Genomic DNA, 17,381 nt, shown 5'->3' on the forward strand with positions numbered 1-17,381 from the left:
AAAATTGGTCATGGAAGGGGCCGAGAGAGGGAGGATGTTTACTTGGCCCTCAGCCGAGCACTCACAGGTTCCGCTTGCTCACATTACATTACGCTACAGTTGCCATCAAGCTCTAGCCTGGGGAGCGGAGAGAGGGTGAGAGACACTGAACAAAGACAGAGACTAAGTGGAATGAGGGAGACAGGAAGACAAAGCACAGAGGACAAAAGGGGGGGGGAGTGTGCAGAAGAAGAGTGCAGAGATCCCGGCTATTCTATGATTCAATTTCACTTTGCGTAATTCTCAACAAACTGCAGCTGAGCGGAGGAGCTCTGCCTGGCTCTGTGAGTCTGCACTTGTCTTTGGAGGCGAGCCAGATCTCCAACAAGCCTGCGCACTTCTGCAGAGAATAGATCCCAATCATTAGTGATGGTGCAGAAGTTGAGAACCCCATGCTGAAAGCACATCTGTGGCGACTCATTAACCTCACTCGTCCTGCTGTTTTCATTTCACTCAATACTGAGGAGCGAGATGAAGAAACCTCTCTCTCTGTGTATTGGCTGTTTGGGGCTAACCCGGGGGACGCGCGCTATTTTAGAAGATGTTTTATGGAGGAAATAAAACATCACATATTGGATTTTTTACAGCAAAAGGTTAAACTTTATCTTCAAACTGTGATGGAGTTTGATTCTTCCATCAAAGCGACCTCCTTATGAGCTCTTAGAGGGATAGAGAAGTAGTTCCATGTGTCTCTCATAAAGAACAGAAAGCAGGTTGTCCTAAAAATACTATTATTGAAGTTTCTTTGATGCCGTTGATATTGCATGAGACGGGGAAGTTAAAAATGAGCTGGAAGTGAGAGTGCCATATGGATGTGCTCCACCCTGATAGTGCTTAAAGCACTAAGCCATCGTATGTGCGGTGCTGGATTGTCAACAGTCTCTAAGAGCTGAAAGTCCCCTGAGCACAAGGCTCACAGACTTAATTGAGTGTGGCCTAATTTGTACCTTGCTTTTTTTTTCCTATAAAAGCACATAAACGCCCTGAGCATTTCATCTCTATCCTGTCTTTATATTTCATCCCCCTCCCTCCCACACTTGTTCTTTCTTTTCTTTCTGTCTTCTTCTCTCGCCGCTCCTTCCTACCCTGACAGGCTTTCTTCACGTGTCCCTCCTCCCCTTTAGCGATCATTTAACTTCTGCTCGAGCTCGAGACAGTCAGCGTCGGTTGTCTGCAAAAGAAGAGCTGCTAGCTTTCACTGCTGAAGGAGAAAAGCTTCTGAGACATTAGCAGATGCATTAAATCCCCCATAAGTTCCTCCACTGCTAATGAAATGTGCTACAACTACAGCGCACATTTGGTAAAAGCATGGCCAGCAGTGCTCAATGGACCTTTTTCCCTGCTTGCTTTAGCTTGATGAAAGTGAATTAGATATGTACTTTGTTAATGGGCCATTAAAAGGGATGTTCATTGTCAGCATCTTTCTCTGACTTAATAAGGATGGGATGTGTGCAAGTCAGAGGAAACCCTCTTCCACTGAGTCAGAGCGTCTCTCTGGAGGCAGCATCACACCTCATGTCGGTTTTATTTTGCATGTTCTGATAGATTGACGCTTCAGAGGAGAGCCTGCCGTGAACCTTTTTGTGCTGTACGTGTCGAGTGATATTCAAATCCTCATTTATCAGAGGGAGTTTATGAATGGCCTTAGATCCATACTGACCTCTTTTCTACTTTCCTATACTTTGAGGTGAAGCTCAAAGGGAAGCTCGCAGTCAGTGATCCAATCTGGAGCCTTCACAACAGTTTCCTAGAACTTTTCAATCAATCAATCTTTATTTGTATCGCGCCAAATCACAACAAACGTTATCTCAAGACGCTTTTACAAACAGAGCAGGTCTAGACCACTCTATGTCAAATTATGAACAGAGACCCAACACCAAGACAGGGTCAGACTTAATCCATCATGAGCATTGCACCTCGCAGTATTTAGATAGTTACAGTGGAGAGGACAAACTTCCTTTAACAGGCAGAAACCTCCAGCAGGACCAGACTCATGTTAGACACACATCTGCTGAGACCGTGTTGGAGAGAGGGATAGAGGGAGATGAAGAGAGAGAGAGATGATAGTGGGGAGACGGATAGTAGTAGTTGTAGCAGCTGGAGTCTGGACCACGTCCACAGCAGCAGAGATCCAGAGGAACCTACGAGACAAGGGAGCTCAGGGACTCCAGAAAGGTCTAAGAGAAGAGAGAAGAGAGGGAGACCAGAAGAAAGAAAAAGAGGAGAAGAAATGGTGAAGGAATGACGGAAGGAAAGGACGGGGTGAGGAAAGGAGACAAAGGATGAAGAAACATGGAGAGAACAAAGAGAGAAAGAGAGAAAGAAAGAAAGACCCAAAAAAGGAATCTACAGCAGAGATCCAGAGGAATCTACGAGACAAGGGAGCTCAGGGACTCCAGAAAGGTCTATGGTTAGTAACTTTAATGGGACAGGAAGAGTTAAAGTGAGTGATGAAGGGGTTGGGGGGAAGGGGGTGAGCTAGGATCCCAGTGTGTCAGTTCCCCCGGCAGTCTAGGCCTATAGCAGCATGACAAAAGCTGGTCCAAGCCTGATCCAGCTCTAACTATAAGCTTTATCAAAAAGGAAAGTTTGAAGCCTACTCTTAAAAGTAGAGAGGGGGTCTGCCTCCCGGACCCTGACTGGTAGATGATTCCAAAGGAGAGGGGCCTGATAACTGAAGGCTCTACCTCCCATACTACTTTTAGAGACTTTAGGTACAACTAGCAAGCCTGCATGTTGGGAGCGTAGAGTTCTAGAGGGGTAATAGGACACTATGAGCTCTTTAAGATACGAGGGTGTCTGATCATTAAGAGCTTTGTAGGTTAAAAGAAGGATTTTAAATTCTATTCTACATTTTATTGGGAGTCAGTGTAGAGAAGCTAACACTGGAGAGATGTGCTCTCTCTTCCTAGTTCTAGTCAGGACTCGAGCTGCAGCGTTTTGAACTAGCTGAAGAGTCTTTAGAGACTTATTGGGGCAGCCTGATCAGAGGGAGTTACAGTAATCTAACCTGGAGGTAACAAATGCATGGACTAGTTTTTCTGCGTCGCTCTGAGACAGGAAGTGTCTAATTTTAGAAATATTGCGCAAGTAAAAATAGGCTGACTTTGAGATTTGCTGATTTTAGGAGTTGAAGGATAAATCTTGATCAAATAGGACTCCTAGATTCCTAGCCGAGGTGCTGGATGCCAGACTAATGCCGTCTAAGGTACTTATATTATTAGAAAAGGTCTCTCTGAGGTGTTTGGGGCCGATAACAATCACTTCAGTTGTTTCTGAGTTTAGCAGTAAGAGTTTCTGGTCATCCAGGTCTTTATGTCTTTAAGACGAGCTTCTAATTTAGATAACTGAATGGTTTGTCCGACTTCAAAAAAGCACAGCGCCGCCTCTTTTCAGCCGACTCAAATATCAAAACAAGTCTGTTTTTTCTTCCTCTTCAAATCCTTTAATACATATGATTTGTTTGTCTGATATCTCCATCTTGCCACACATTCATTCCCCCCCTGATCTTCCTCCCGTCCCCCCCGTGGTTTGAACTGTGAGATGCTTATTAAGAGATAAACAAAGCTCCCCAGCGGGTCATCTTACTGGACGGGCTTTCTGGAGAATGTTTACAGATATTTGGCCTCATTTTTAGTGTGTCAGAGCCGGGGTAAGGGTTAGTCTGCTTATGGACAGATTACTGACGTGTCGTTTTGGCAGACTTGAATGAACTGAAATGCCACCAGGCGTGACGTGTGAGTTACGTGCCATGAAACTGAAGGACTGACGTTTGTCAGAGACATTGCTCAGGAATACTACGATTCGTCTGCCTTTAGATTGGTTCATATTTGTTGAATTTAATCCAAGTGATCAATAAGTGATCCGTTGTGGGACCCGCTGGCTGTTGCCTAACATTGATGCATGCTTCCACAAATGATCCCCAACTTCTTGGTATTCCTGGTGTAGCTAGCAACTAGCGCTAAACAACTGCTAGTCAAGTTCCTCTGCACACTTTCACAATCCCGTCAACTTCAAAAGTAATCTTCTGTTCAGGTCAGAAGTGATATCTCTGCTTCCCTCCTTTATAATAAAGAGGTTTGCAGTTTGCTGAAGTACTAACATCAAAATGCAGATTTGAAGAAGTAAAAATGAAAGCTTCCAACCAGTTAATTTTGTTAACGAAATGATGACAATAAATGTTCATCAACGACTCCTTTCTTCATGATGAAAACGAGACTATGAGGAGTTAAAGTTCATCACTGATAATAAAAACTCTGATCAACATATGTTTTGATTTTGTTGAGGAGATGAAAACTTTAGTGTTGGACCGTGGGACATTCAGAATCCATGTTTCCCCCTGTGCTGTGTGTCTTTAAAGATGGCGTGATGACTTCCTGTGACAGGCTGAGTTCTTATCTGAGGGGCTCAGTGTTAGCTTGGTCTCTACCTGCAGCAGGTGTGCTTTATGAACCAGGAGACACAAAGGATGAAGAAACATGGAAAGAACAAAGAGAGAAAGAAAGAAAAAAGGAATAAAAGAGAGAAAACAGAAGGAAAGAAACAATGAAAAAAAAGAAAGAGGGAAAGAAAGGAAGAAAGAAAGAAAGAAAGGAAAAAGAAAGAAAGAAAGAAAGAAAAAAGAAGGAAAGAGAGAGAGAGAGAGAGAGAGAGAGAGAGAGAGAGAGAGAGAGAGAGAGAGAGAGAGAGAGAGAGAGAGAGAGAGAGAGAGAGAGAGAGAGAGAGAGAAAGAAAGAAAGAAAGAAAGAAAGAAAGAAAGAAAGAAAGAAAGAAAGAAAGAAAGAAAGAAAGAAGGAAAGAGAGAAAGAAGAAAAAAAGAAAGAATGAAAGAGAAAGAAATAAAGAAGGAATGAAAGAAAGGAAAAAGAAAGAAAGAAGGAAAGAAGGAAAGAGAGAAAGAAAGAAAGAAAGAAAGAAAGAAAGGAAAAAGAAAGAAAGAAGGAAAGAAGGAAAGAGAGAAACAAAGAAAGAAAGAAAGAAAAAAGAAAGAAAGAAAGAAAGAAAGAAAGAAAGAAAGAAAGAAAGAAAGAAAGAAAGAAAGAAAGAAAGAAAGAAAGAAAGAAAGGAAAAAGAAAGAAAGAAGGAAAGAAGAAAGAGAAGAAAGAGAGAAAGAAAGAAGAGAAAGAAAGAAGAGAAAGAAAGAAAGAAAGAAGAGAAAGAAAGAAAGAAAGAAAGAAAGAAAGAAAGAAAGAAGAGAAAGAAAGAAGAGAAAGAAAGAAGAGAAAGAAAGAAAGAAAGAAGAGAAAGAAAGAAAGAATAAAGACATGTTGACTCCATGTTTCCCCCTGTGCTGTGTGTCTTTAAAGATGGCGTGATGACTTCCTGTGACAGGCTGAGTTCTTATCTGAGGGGCTCAGTGTTAGCTTGGTCTCTACCTGCAGCAGGTGTGCTTTATGAACCAGCTCTCCTCACCTCCATGCATCTGTCTCATCTTCATTGAGGATTTTTACCCCCCGGTGTGCGTTAGTGACAAAGACACAACCGGGGGGACGTCTGTTTAATATTTGATGTTTGACCTTGTTGCCGTGGTTACCGTCTACAGCTTGATTTAATCCAGTTTGGTGAAACATCAGACACATTTAGTAAGTTTGGATCAACTCCTCGTCATCAAAGATGAAGATGCATTTCAGAGTGCCGTGAACTGACTGACTGTCCAGAGCCTCTGTCACTGCAGGTGCATTCAGGGACCGTCGTAAATGTGCAATACAGTCCTTTCATGGCATTTTACTGTGAATCAAGAGAATCTAAATACAGTCTCAGTGGACACAGAGAGAATGTTTTCTTTTGACATGTTAGCAGGGCCAGGCTGAATTATTTCACTTCAGATATTACACTAAAGTGTTAAAGGAGTGTTGATGATTTGAACTCCTGGTATAACCCTGATACCCAAAGTTTTAATCTTTGATGCATTCTAGGAAGTCAGGAAATCTACTCCCCTGATTGGCTCTCACAATACAGCATCAAACACTCTACAAATAAAGACCAGAACACTCCCCTCATTAAAATCATCCAGCTCTTTGGATTGATAACAGATTTAAGTCTCTCAGTTAGAATTTCCAGTTCAGTAAATTCATGAAACTTTTAAAAATGTTGAAAATAAACTCAGTGCTAGTTTGATATTCTGCAGACCTGCGTGTCAGTGATGAAGGTGCATGCTAACCCGTAGCCTTGACTCATGTCTGCAACATTGTGGTCTGATAAACTCTGGAGACAAGAGCTCTCTAATTGCTTCCTCTCTGTGAGGCTGTAGTGATCCCAGACGTTCTGTGCCAGATGGTTGGTTTCACTGAGAGAGATGAAATTGCTATTTCCAAAGAGATGCTGCCGTTTGTGTTTGCTGCTTAATGCTAAAACAGCTTTGGTGAGAAGACCTGATGTGTTGTTTTTAAGAGAATGAACCCAGGAGTCCAGAGAAGGGATAAATGTGAGATATTACTCCTCTTTTTTTTACTGATATATTCAGAATAAATACTGTAAATGTGTTTATGTGTATGTGCGAGTTTGTATTTGTTCATCAAATCAAAGTGATTGCAGTGATCTTTTATAATCAAGCCTCTCCATTGTCGTTCATTGACAAACACTCCCAAATGTTGAGTCACATGACAGGTTTTCTTTTTCATAATCAGAAACAAACAAAGACTTTCAGACTCTCTTCTTCTCCCTGGAACATTTCTGTTCACTCAACAGAGAGTAAAGTCAATAAATCATGTCTGTCCATTCAGATACATCCTTTATCTTATGGAGGAATTGAACAACAGAAGGACATTAAAGGAGGAGTTCAACATTTGGGTTTAAAATAAAGATAGATGATAATAATACAAATAAAATAACAGATGGTCAGTTTGAAGCCAGGACCAAGAGGAAGTAAGCTTAGCTTCGCTTTAAGACTCAAGGCATTAGATCAGGGGTTTCAAAGAGGGCCACATTTGATGCTGTCAGAATACCTCAGGGTGAGTGGCTCCTACTTAGTAATCATAATAGTTGTATCCATCCATCCATCCATTATCTTGACCGCTTATCCCGTTTTGGGGTCACGGGGGGCTGGAGCCTATCCCAGCTGGCTTCGGGCGGAAGGCAGGGTACACCCTGGACAGGTCGCCAACCTATCACAGGGCTAACACAGAGAGACAGACAACCATTCACGCACACTCACACCTACGAGCAATTTAGAGTGATCAATCAACCTGAGCATGTTTTTGGATTGTGGGAGGAAGCCGGAGAACCCGGAGAGAACCCACGCATGCACGGGGAGAACATGCAAACTCCACACAGAAAGGCACCCGCCCGGCCAGGGATTCGAACCAGGAACCTTCTAGCTGTGAGGCAACAGCGCTACCCACTGCACCACCGTGCAGCCGTATAATAGTTGTATATCTCTCAATAAATCAGTAGCTAGGTATTCCTCAGTTCTCCACAAGCCACATAAACATTGGCAAACTTTATCTTCTTCTGGAGGAGAATGTTTTTCATTCAGTCGGACAATTATTATTATTATTATAATTATTATCATTATTTTCCTATGGCAGGATCATGATCTGGATTTCATCACACTTCTTCTTCATGTTGTTTTTAAGACTCTTCTGACCAGCAGACAACATTTTAGAACAAAATCATTCTTTTTGAACACATTTTCTGCACCAAATTTTGCCTTTTCTGCACAATTTCAGAATTCTGATCTTGTCTTGCGTCCTCTTTTGTGTCTTCTGAACTTTTAGAACATTTTCACATCATGATAAAAACATTCATTTGAAAACCTGTCAACTTTAAGAGTTCTTGTGTTCTTTATTGCCGTCTTGCAGATGATTCAGAATGTGATTCATTTCTTTGCTATAAATAACATGTTTTAAGATGGAAGCTGGGGCCATGAATGAATGGACCTTGGGCTGCGATTGGCCCCTGAGCCATACTTTGGACATGCCTGCATTAGACTCTATTGTTGGCTATTCCAAGTCTTGTTCCATTTCTGCAGATTAAATAGGAAACAGTGCGTTCACTGAGCTTTATGGATGTCGGTACATCAAGTCTATAACTTCATTGTGGAGAGAGAGCTTTAAGAGTGTGCTTCAGATTTGTATTTAAAGCCGATTTAACTCCAAACATGAGACAAATCTTACTCTGAGCAACAACTTCATCAAAGTGAATGTCACACCATCCTTACAAAGTCAGAAACATTTCACAACAGAGAGAGGAAATCACAAACACCATGTTCCTCACTTCCCTCTTCTCCCTGTGTGCAGGTATCACCACCGTCCTGACCATGACCACCCTCAGCATCAGCGCCCGCCACTCCCTCCCCAAAGTCTCCTACGCCACAGCCATGGATTGGTTCATCGCCGTTTGCTTCGCCTTCGTCTTCTCCGCCCTGATTGAGTTTGCAGCCGTCAACTACTTCTCCACCCTGCAAGCCAACCGGGAGCTGAGGAAGGCAGCCGCCATGAAGGCAGCGGCTCAGGAGGCAGCGGCGGCAGCAGCGGCCGCTCCGGCTGCAGCCACTGGGAACGACTCAGAAGTTTCCTCAGTAAGTCTGATTCACTTTGTTGTTGTTTATGCTTTTACATGCAAGACAAGTCTGACCTGACTGAAGTTTCAACCTCACAGAGACTGACAGGCTGCACTGTCGGCTTGTCATGTTCATGTAGGTTTCATGCAGGGTGAGGGTTACTGGTGTTTACTTATCTGCCATCAATAGGAGACAAGCTTCATGATGCATGACTCTACATCTCTTCATGAAGTTACTGATGTGTATGACTCTTCTGAAAGTCTGCAGGGGTGTCTCGTAGACATGGCTGATGTCATTCAAAAAGATGTGAGTGCATCTTTACAGGAGAGTCAGGGTTTGAAGCATTCATCTGGATCAGTTTACAAACTTTGAAGATTGCAGTAAAGATGCCTCTAGCATCACAATGTCTGGTTGTTGCACGTCTATTTGTCAGAATCAATATTCCAATGGTGGATTTATAGAACATAGAAAAAATCCAATAAGAGGGACAGTGTTTTGGTTTTTGGAGTGACTTTCAGCTGAATGTGTCAGGGGTTTGGGTCCTCCCAAAGACAACCTAGTTTAGTTCATTATAATGTCAAAATGTATTCATCAGATCTGTCCTTAATGAAAAGTTTAATACATTAGAGAGAGTTTTTATCAGTCGGTGCATGTGCATTCTGTAGTTAGACCTCTGCTTGGATCTCAGCTGTTATTGTGAAAGTAACTACCTCACCAGTGAATGAAGGTTTTTCTTTGTGTTGTTTTTACAAGTTTTACAACTTCATAGACTTTTGGAGTTTAATCAGGGTTCCCTCGCGTCCTGGAAAACCTGGAAAACCTGGAAAATAGTTGACCAGTTTTCCAGTCCTGGGAAACACCTGGAAAATGGGAGAAAAAGTCAAATGTCCTGGAAAATTATTCCAACATGACTGTGTGTGACCTGACAAGGTTAAAAAAACACATCCCCATTCAACATTTGTGGCATTTTTGTCATTCAGTTCTATTTAGGTCATTAAAGCTCTGATCCTCTGATTATTATTATTATTTATTTCAGTAAGGAAGCTTCCAGAGTCCTTTGCTGGCTCTTTTTTTGTTTTACTTAGCTCATTATATATTTTTTGTGAAAAGAGAAAGCTGAGATGTTGCCCATCATTGTTGCTTGGTTGCACTAATAAAGTGAAGTACTGTACATCTGCAGTTGCATTCTATAATTAATTTGCCATCATTTTTAAGCATGTAAGAGATGATTTCATTGATAGCCATAGACTGCATGTCTTTCAATGTAGACTTCCACTGAGAGGAACATATTAGACTATTTAGGAACTAAATTAGGAACTAAGTTTAGACTGTCATACCAGCTTGATCATCACTGAACATGTCCTGGAAATGATCTCTGGAAAAGAGTGGGAACCCTGTTAATGTTCTAAACTGCAAAGTTTGTAATAAATTCAGATATTTCAAATAAAAGAATCAGAAACTGGCGCTAAAGCAACTTGATAACATTCTTCTTCGTGTCTTTTTCACAACTTTTATGAGAGTCATCGTTGCCACTCATGGATTTAGGTGATCTGAGTTATATTTTTATATTGATTGTGCTCACCTCTGGTATTTATCTTGTTAGCAGTTTATGCTAGGCTAACACAAGGTGATTAAGCTAAGTAGCAGTCTCCAAACACTGATTTAGAGAAATGAATCAGAGGGGGAACTCTGTTGTATTGTATTTAAAAGATTGCAGGTCATTTCTTTTTTTCTTCTGCCTCTGTTTAATTAATTACAGCTGCAGCCGTTAGCATTGACATTAAAGGTTAGCTCACTTGCTATACCCTGAGGCCTGTAAAAATTCAGAAGTTCAAATAAATGTTTTGATATCATAAACGTCCTGAGGACAGGTAGACTGACAGGGAGACTGACAGGGAGACGGTCATTAATTAATAACAACTCCTGGACTAGAAGCCTGTAGCATGAGGACAGCACAATAAACTGAGCTTAACTAGCTTACCTCTGTTGTTATGTACAAATCATTTTATAAACTTCCTTCCTTTTTAGAATTTTTTACACTTAAAGAATAAAATATGCTTTGTCTTTGTAATTTTTTAAAACTTATAACATGACATCATAAAATGCAGATATATCAAAGGGACCCTGAGTCCAGTTTTGGTAGCATTAGCTAACCTTTAGCATTTCTATTCACTACACTGTGCTTCTTTTGGAGGGACATTTTGCTAAGTGCAGATAAAAGGTTGTTCAGGGTTTTCACTCAGTAAAACCACAAAGTTAAATTTGTCTACATTTTTCTCTTGAAGTTGCACTTTGAAGGGTCCAGTTGCACTTCCTGTTTGCACTGTTATAAAATAGTGAAATGACTCCAGCAGTTTGATTATTCGTCCTTCTTGTGGCTGTATTAAGTTATGGAGAAGATGAGATGTAATATCAGTTGCAGTGTGTTTCATTTGGGTGTAAAGGGTTAACTGGAATCAGACCGAGTATTGCCCGTGGCCGGCAGTATTGAGGTCAGGTACATCTCTGCATACATACATGCAATCTTGCGTCTTGATGTTTTGTTCCACACTCGTCACGTCTTCCATCTCTCCGCTTGGACTTGCTCAGTTCTTGTCACTCGCTAATCTTGTCTCCTCATCCTCCTCCTGTCTGTCATTTTCTGTTTGTCTCTCTTTCTGTCTTAATCCTTTCTCAGCTTTTCGCCCTTATGTAACACTTTCAATGATCGGCTCTTCCTCTATTTCAATTTACTCTATTTGCACGGTATGTAAACACATCTGCTTCACTCGGCACATGAAGTGGAGAGCGGAGAAGGAAAAAGATAGCAGTGAAAGAAAACTTGTGCGTCTGGTGATAAAGGAGCGTACCGGTGCATGATCTGTTTCCTTCATAATTCATCATTTTGGATGCATCGTTGTTTTTTTAATGTAGAAATACCTTCATCCAAAAGTGCTTTAGAGTTTTACTTTCATGAATAATAAAGTGTGCTAAAGCTGAAAAAGCTGGGAAGTTTTTAAAGTTCATGAATATCATTTTCTGGGAGTTTTAAATTTAAAATGCATTAACATTGATTATATATATGTTTTCATTTTTACCTCTTTAAATCTGTAATTCTATGTCCATGACTTTCTGTTTGTTGCATCCTGTCATGTCATAACATGTTGTGTGTCGTTTCATGTCTTATTGTAGTGATGCATGATCAAAAGCTGCAGCTCTGCAGAGTCGATGCTTTATACTGAATCAGAAGAGCCGGCTCACATCCAGAGAGAGAGCCGGCTCCCTGATTTTGTCCTTTTGTTGTTTAGCTCTAAATGTGTGCTGCATGCCAGGTGTTGGGTGTGACCAAACCAGGATAGGATGCAGCAGCATTGCTGATACTTTTTTGCTTTTGACAGACAGATTACTCACACAGACAGAAATGTCCTGCATTTTGAACGTCTAACAGAACCCTCACTAACATATTCATCCAGTCTCATCTCGTCACGCCATATTGGGTTGTGTTGTTACGTGTCATATATAGCATCGTATTGTCGCGTCACGCCGTGTTGTTTCATGTCGTGTGTTTGTCTTCACATGCCGTGTAGAATTAAAACTGTTTAAGTTTACTTTCCTTCGTCATCCATTGCCTCCCTTTCAAGCACACACACACACACACACACACACACACACACACACACACACACACACACACACACACACACACACACACACACACACACACACACACACACACACACACACACACACACACACACACACATACACACACACACACACACACACATATATATAAACCGTACTAACATGACATGATCCAGCATTTTACTGTGTTTCCTCCAGCCCCCCTGCTGTGGGCTTCATGTGAGCCTTCTGCGCTCAGGACACTCTCTCTTTCTCTATCCCACATGCAAACACAAACACATCTCTTGACCATCCTTCTTTTGCCTCTGCCTCTCTCTCTCTCTCCTTCTCTCTCTCTCTCTCTCTTTTTGCTGTCCACAGTAACAAAGTGAGAAAATGTGCACTTTATCTGCGCCTCACAGTCCCACACATCAACATATAATCCTCGGCGCTAACTCCAACACATATATGCACTTACTTAATCCGAAGTAAAGGACACATCCGTACATGTCAGTCATCACATTATACAATAACCTATATATCCATCCATCCATCTACAGTACATCTATCCATCCATCCATCTACAGTACATCTATCCATCCATCTACAGTACATCTATCCATCCATCCATCTACAGTACATCTATCCATCCATCTACAGTACATCTATCCATCCATCCATCCATCTACAGTACATCTATCTATCTATCCATCCATCTACAGTACATCTATCTATCCATCCATCTACAGTACATCTATCTATCCATCCATCTACAGTACATCTATCTATCCATCCATCTACAGTACATCTATCCATCCATCTACAGTACATCTATCTATCCATCCATCCATCTACAGTACATCTATCTATCCATCCATCCATCTACAGTACATCTATCTATCCATCCATCCATCTACAGTACATCTATCCATCCATCCATCCATCTACAGTACATCTATCTATCTATCCATCCATCTACAGTACATCTATCTATCTATCTATCCATCTACAGTACATCTATCTATCTATCCATCCAGCTATAGTACATCTATCCATCCATCCAGCTACAGTTCATCTATCTATCTATCCATCCATCTACAGTACATCTATCTATCCATCCAGCTACAGTACATCTATCTATCCATCCATCCATCTACAGTACATCTATCCATCCATCTACAGTACATCTATCTATCCATCCAGCTATAGTACATCTATTCATCCATCCATCTACAGTACATCTATCCATCCATCCATCCATCTACAGTACATCTATCTATCCATCCATCCATCTACAGTACATCTATCTATCTATCCATCCATCTACAGTACATCTATCTATCTATCTATCCATCCAGCTATAGTACATCTATCCATCCATCCAGCTACAGTTCATCTATCTATCCATCCATCCAGCTACAGTACATCTATCCATCCATCCAGCTACAGTACATCTATCTATCCATCCAGCTACAGTACATCTATCTATCCATCCAGCTACTGTACATCTATCTATCCATCCATCCAGCTACAGTACATCTATCTATCCATCCATCCAGCTATAGTACATCTATCTATCCATCCATCCAGCTATAGTACATCTATCCATCCATCCAGCTATAGTACATCTATCCATCCATCCAGCTACAGTACATCTATCTATCCATCCATCCAGCTACAGTACATCTATCCATCCATCCAGCTACAGTACATCTATCTATCCATCCATCCATCCAGCTACAGTACATCTATCTATCCATCCAGCTACAGTACATCTATCTATCCATCCAGCTACAGTTCATCTATCTATCCATCCATCCAGCTACAGTACATCTATCCATCCATCCAGCTACAGTACATCTATCCATCCATCCAGCTACAGTACATCTATCCATCCATCCAGCTACAGTACATCTATCTATCCATCCATCCATCCAGCTACAGTACATCTATCTATCCATCCAGCTACAGTACATCTATCCATCCATCCAGCTACAGTACATCTATCTATCCATCCATCCATCCAGCTACAGCACATCTATCTATCCATCCAGCTACAGTACATCTATCTATCCATCCATCTACAGTACATCTATCTATCCATCCATCCATCTACAGTACATCTATCCATCCATCCAGCTACAGTACATCTATCCATCCATCCAGCTACAGTACATCTATCTATCTATCCATTTACTGTACAATCTATCTATCCATCCATCCAGCAACTGTACATCTATCTATCCATCCATCCATCCAGCTACTGTACACCATCTATCCATCCAGCTACTGTACATCTATCTATCCATCCATCCATCCAGCTACTGTACATCTATCTATCCATCCATCCATCCAGCTACTGTACACCATCTATCCATCCATCCATCTATCCATCCATCCAGCTACTGTACATCTATCATCCCTCCATCCCTCCATCCCTCTTGGTCTGTATTCTGCCCCGTAACTAAGTAGTAACCACAGAGAGTGACGAGAGGAGACAGGCTGTGGCTCTGTAAACGATGTTGCTGCAGATTATGTAAGCGCCATAGATTAAGGGAATATCCAGCAGATCACTGCGGGTTCACAAGCAGGAGGAGGGCAGCCACCACAATGAGGCCGAGTGATGGAGGGAGGGAGGGGAGAGGAGGGGGGTTGCGATAGCTGGGACGTGTGGTCGTCTGTGCAGCGGGACGCAGAGATGGACGCGAGGGGCCGCGGTTTGTGGTTTGTTTTTCTGCTGTGTGCTTTCTGCATGTGCGTGAGAGCGAGTTACACTGAGAGAAAGAGAGAGTGGGAGGGATGCATCATGGAAAATGACTGCTTTCAACAAATATGTAGGAGGGAAGACTCTTCATTACACAGAGAAAAAAGAAAAAAAAACAATGGTGTATCATCAGGAATGGAAATAGCCCTCCACTAGTCACGATTTAAAACACTACGACCTGTTGTGACTGTCAGGTAGAGTCGTAATAAGAATGGAAACCTCATAACAAACATAAGATACATGGCGTATTTAATGAATCAAATATACAACTGTGAGCACAAAGGCGAAGGGGGTGTTTGTCAGTGTGTGTCAAGGGCACTGCATGCATTGTCAGTGTGGTGTGTGTGTGTAGGTGGTGCAGTATGTGGTGCAGGAAATTAACAGAAAATAAAAACAGTCGTGGGAGGAGGAGGAGAAGAAGCAGAAGAAGAAGAATAAGAAGACTGGGAGAGGAAAAAGAAGGGACCCTTATTTATAGGCTCGGCTACAGGTGCTAGCATTCACAGGGTTGGTCAGGTGATCACTGCTCAGGTGAGGAGACGCACAGGTTTACACAGGAGAGGTATGCTGATGACAAAACATGACATGAATAATGGATCAGCAGAAACCAAAGGACACGTTTATGACAGACATTGGAAATCATTGAGGGAAATGTCAGTTTGGCATTTTGGGTCTTTGGCTTGTGTGGACGACACTTTGTGGTCTGTGGCGTGAAGCTGTTCTTGCTCTAACGTGCAGAGGATGAGGTCCGCTGCAGAATATGTGAACAAATATCTTCAAATTGGAAGTGACAGAAAAAGCTGACGAGACTTTTTGGTTGGAGCAATAAGAGGGGATGGATTTTGTAGAGAAAAAATAATTAACCCTAAAGCTTTTAGCTGCTTTAAGGACTTTGCTTAGTCCCATAAGACTAAGAGTTCCTGGGTCTTTCAGCCCCTAGGACTACTTCCCCCTGAACTAAAAGGTTCCTGGTCCCCCATTGTTGTCTGCGTTTCGACCACGGGCTGAAGTCCCGGGTAGATTGTGCAAATCAGGCCAGTGACGTATGAAGAAAAAACAGTAAAAGCACTACACCACCAGACCAGTAGAAGGCAGTAACACAAAGAGGAATGCCATTCATCACAGATGACACCATAGAAGCAGACGGACAGGCAGGTATCATTCTGAGCAACACAACAGTTAGCCTGTTAGCATGAAGAGACTCAGCTGGTCTGTTTTAGATGGTGCTATATTTCATCACAGATGGATTCACTGAATCAACACGTGAGAGGAGATAAGCGCGAGTAGCAAAGACGTTTCAACACGGCTTTAAAATCCTTTGGCACTACACCACCAGACCAGTAGAGGGCAGTAACACAAAAATGAATGCCATTCATCACAGATGGAAAAAACAATGACTGTGAATGTTTTTTTGAAAATGTAAAAAAAAAAAAAAAAATGTAAAAATAAAAACTTAAAAAAAAATTCGAGAAAAAAAATTGAGAAATGTTTTTTTTTTTTGTTAAAAAAGTTTTGAAAAAAAAATTTGGAAAAAAAAAATATTGTAATAAAAAAAAGTTTGACAAAAAAGTTGACAAAAAAATTTGACAAAAAAAAAAGACAAAAGTTGACCCGGAGCCTGTTGACATTTTTTTTTTTTCAAATTTGAAATTGTGCTCCAAAAGCAGAAAAACATGAAAAAAAGTGAAAATTTTGCACCTGCGGTTAAAAACATGGAAAAAGCAATGAATGAATCAACACAACAGTTAGCCTGTTAGCATGAAGAGACTCAGCTGGTCTGTTTTAGATGGTGCTATATTTCATCACAGATGGATTCACTGAATCAACACGTGAGAGGAGATAAGCGCGAGTAGCAAAGACGTTTCAACACGGCTTTAAAATCCTTTTGAACTCAAAAAGCCGTGATCGCAGAGATCGACCGGTGTTTTGGTTTAAACGGCGACCCTGTTAACTGGAGACTCTCAGCCGGATGCATCCCTCATAAACGTCTTTAGACCATCATTAAATATCTGATGAGGATATTTTGAAATCTTAATAAAAACTAAACTAGTTTGCATTCCCAGGAACTCCCTCTGTGTTTCAACAGCTGTGTAAACTCCACAAACACTGACACGTTCAGCTGAAGGTCTCCAGTTTACAGGGTCACTTTTAAAAGCGGAACACCGGGAGGAGAGACGCATTCACGCTGGGCTGAGAGAAGACTACTGTTACAAGCTGCTAAATCAAGAGAATCACAGCTTCTTCTTTTGAAAAGTACACACACATACAAACAAGATAGAACAAATAAAAACTAATGAAAGAAAGAGAAATCAAGAGAATCACAGATGTGTGTGATGTTATTGTGGACGGAGGGAGGAATAAAAACACTGAGGTTAATCTACCAATCAGACACGTTCAGCATTGAGCTTATAAACACAAAACAGTCTTAAGTTTGTATTCATGCAATCGTTCATGTGTGGTTTCCACAACATAAGA

At 41.4% G+C, this 17,381-nt stretch overlaps 2 protein-coding genes across 2 annotated transcripts in view; one reads left to right on the forward strand and one right to left on the reverse strand.

Moving 5' to 3' along the window:
* Window positions 1-17,381, reverse strand: part of LOC117813322 (gamma-aminobutyric acid receptor subunit beta-2-like) — a 196,973-nt gene that overhangs the window by 140,117 nt on the left and 39,475 nt on the right. The window lies entirely within an intron of this gene.
* The window catches only part of LOC117812377 (gamma-aminobutyric acid receptor subunit alpha-6-like), a 62,194-nt gene that overhangs the window by 21,214 nt on the left and 23,599 nt on the right, over window positions 1-17,381 (forward strand). Inside the window, exon 2 of the mRNA XM_034683086.1 lies at window positions 8,277-8,557. Within this exon, the coding sequence (XP_034538977.1) occupies window positions 8,277-8,557 (281 nt within the window). The remainder of the gene's footprint in view (window positions 1-8,276; window positions 8,558-17,381) is intronic.

The sequence above is a fragment of the Notolabrus celidotus genome, chromosome 5 (assembly GCF_009762535.1).
Source record: "Notolabrus celidotus isolate fNotCel1 chromosome 5, fNotCel1.pri, whole genome shotgun sequence".
Lineage (NCBI taxonomy): Eukaryota > Metazoa > Chordata > Actinopteri > Labriformes > Labridae > Notolabrus > Notolabrus celidotus.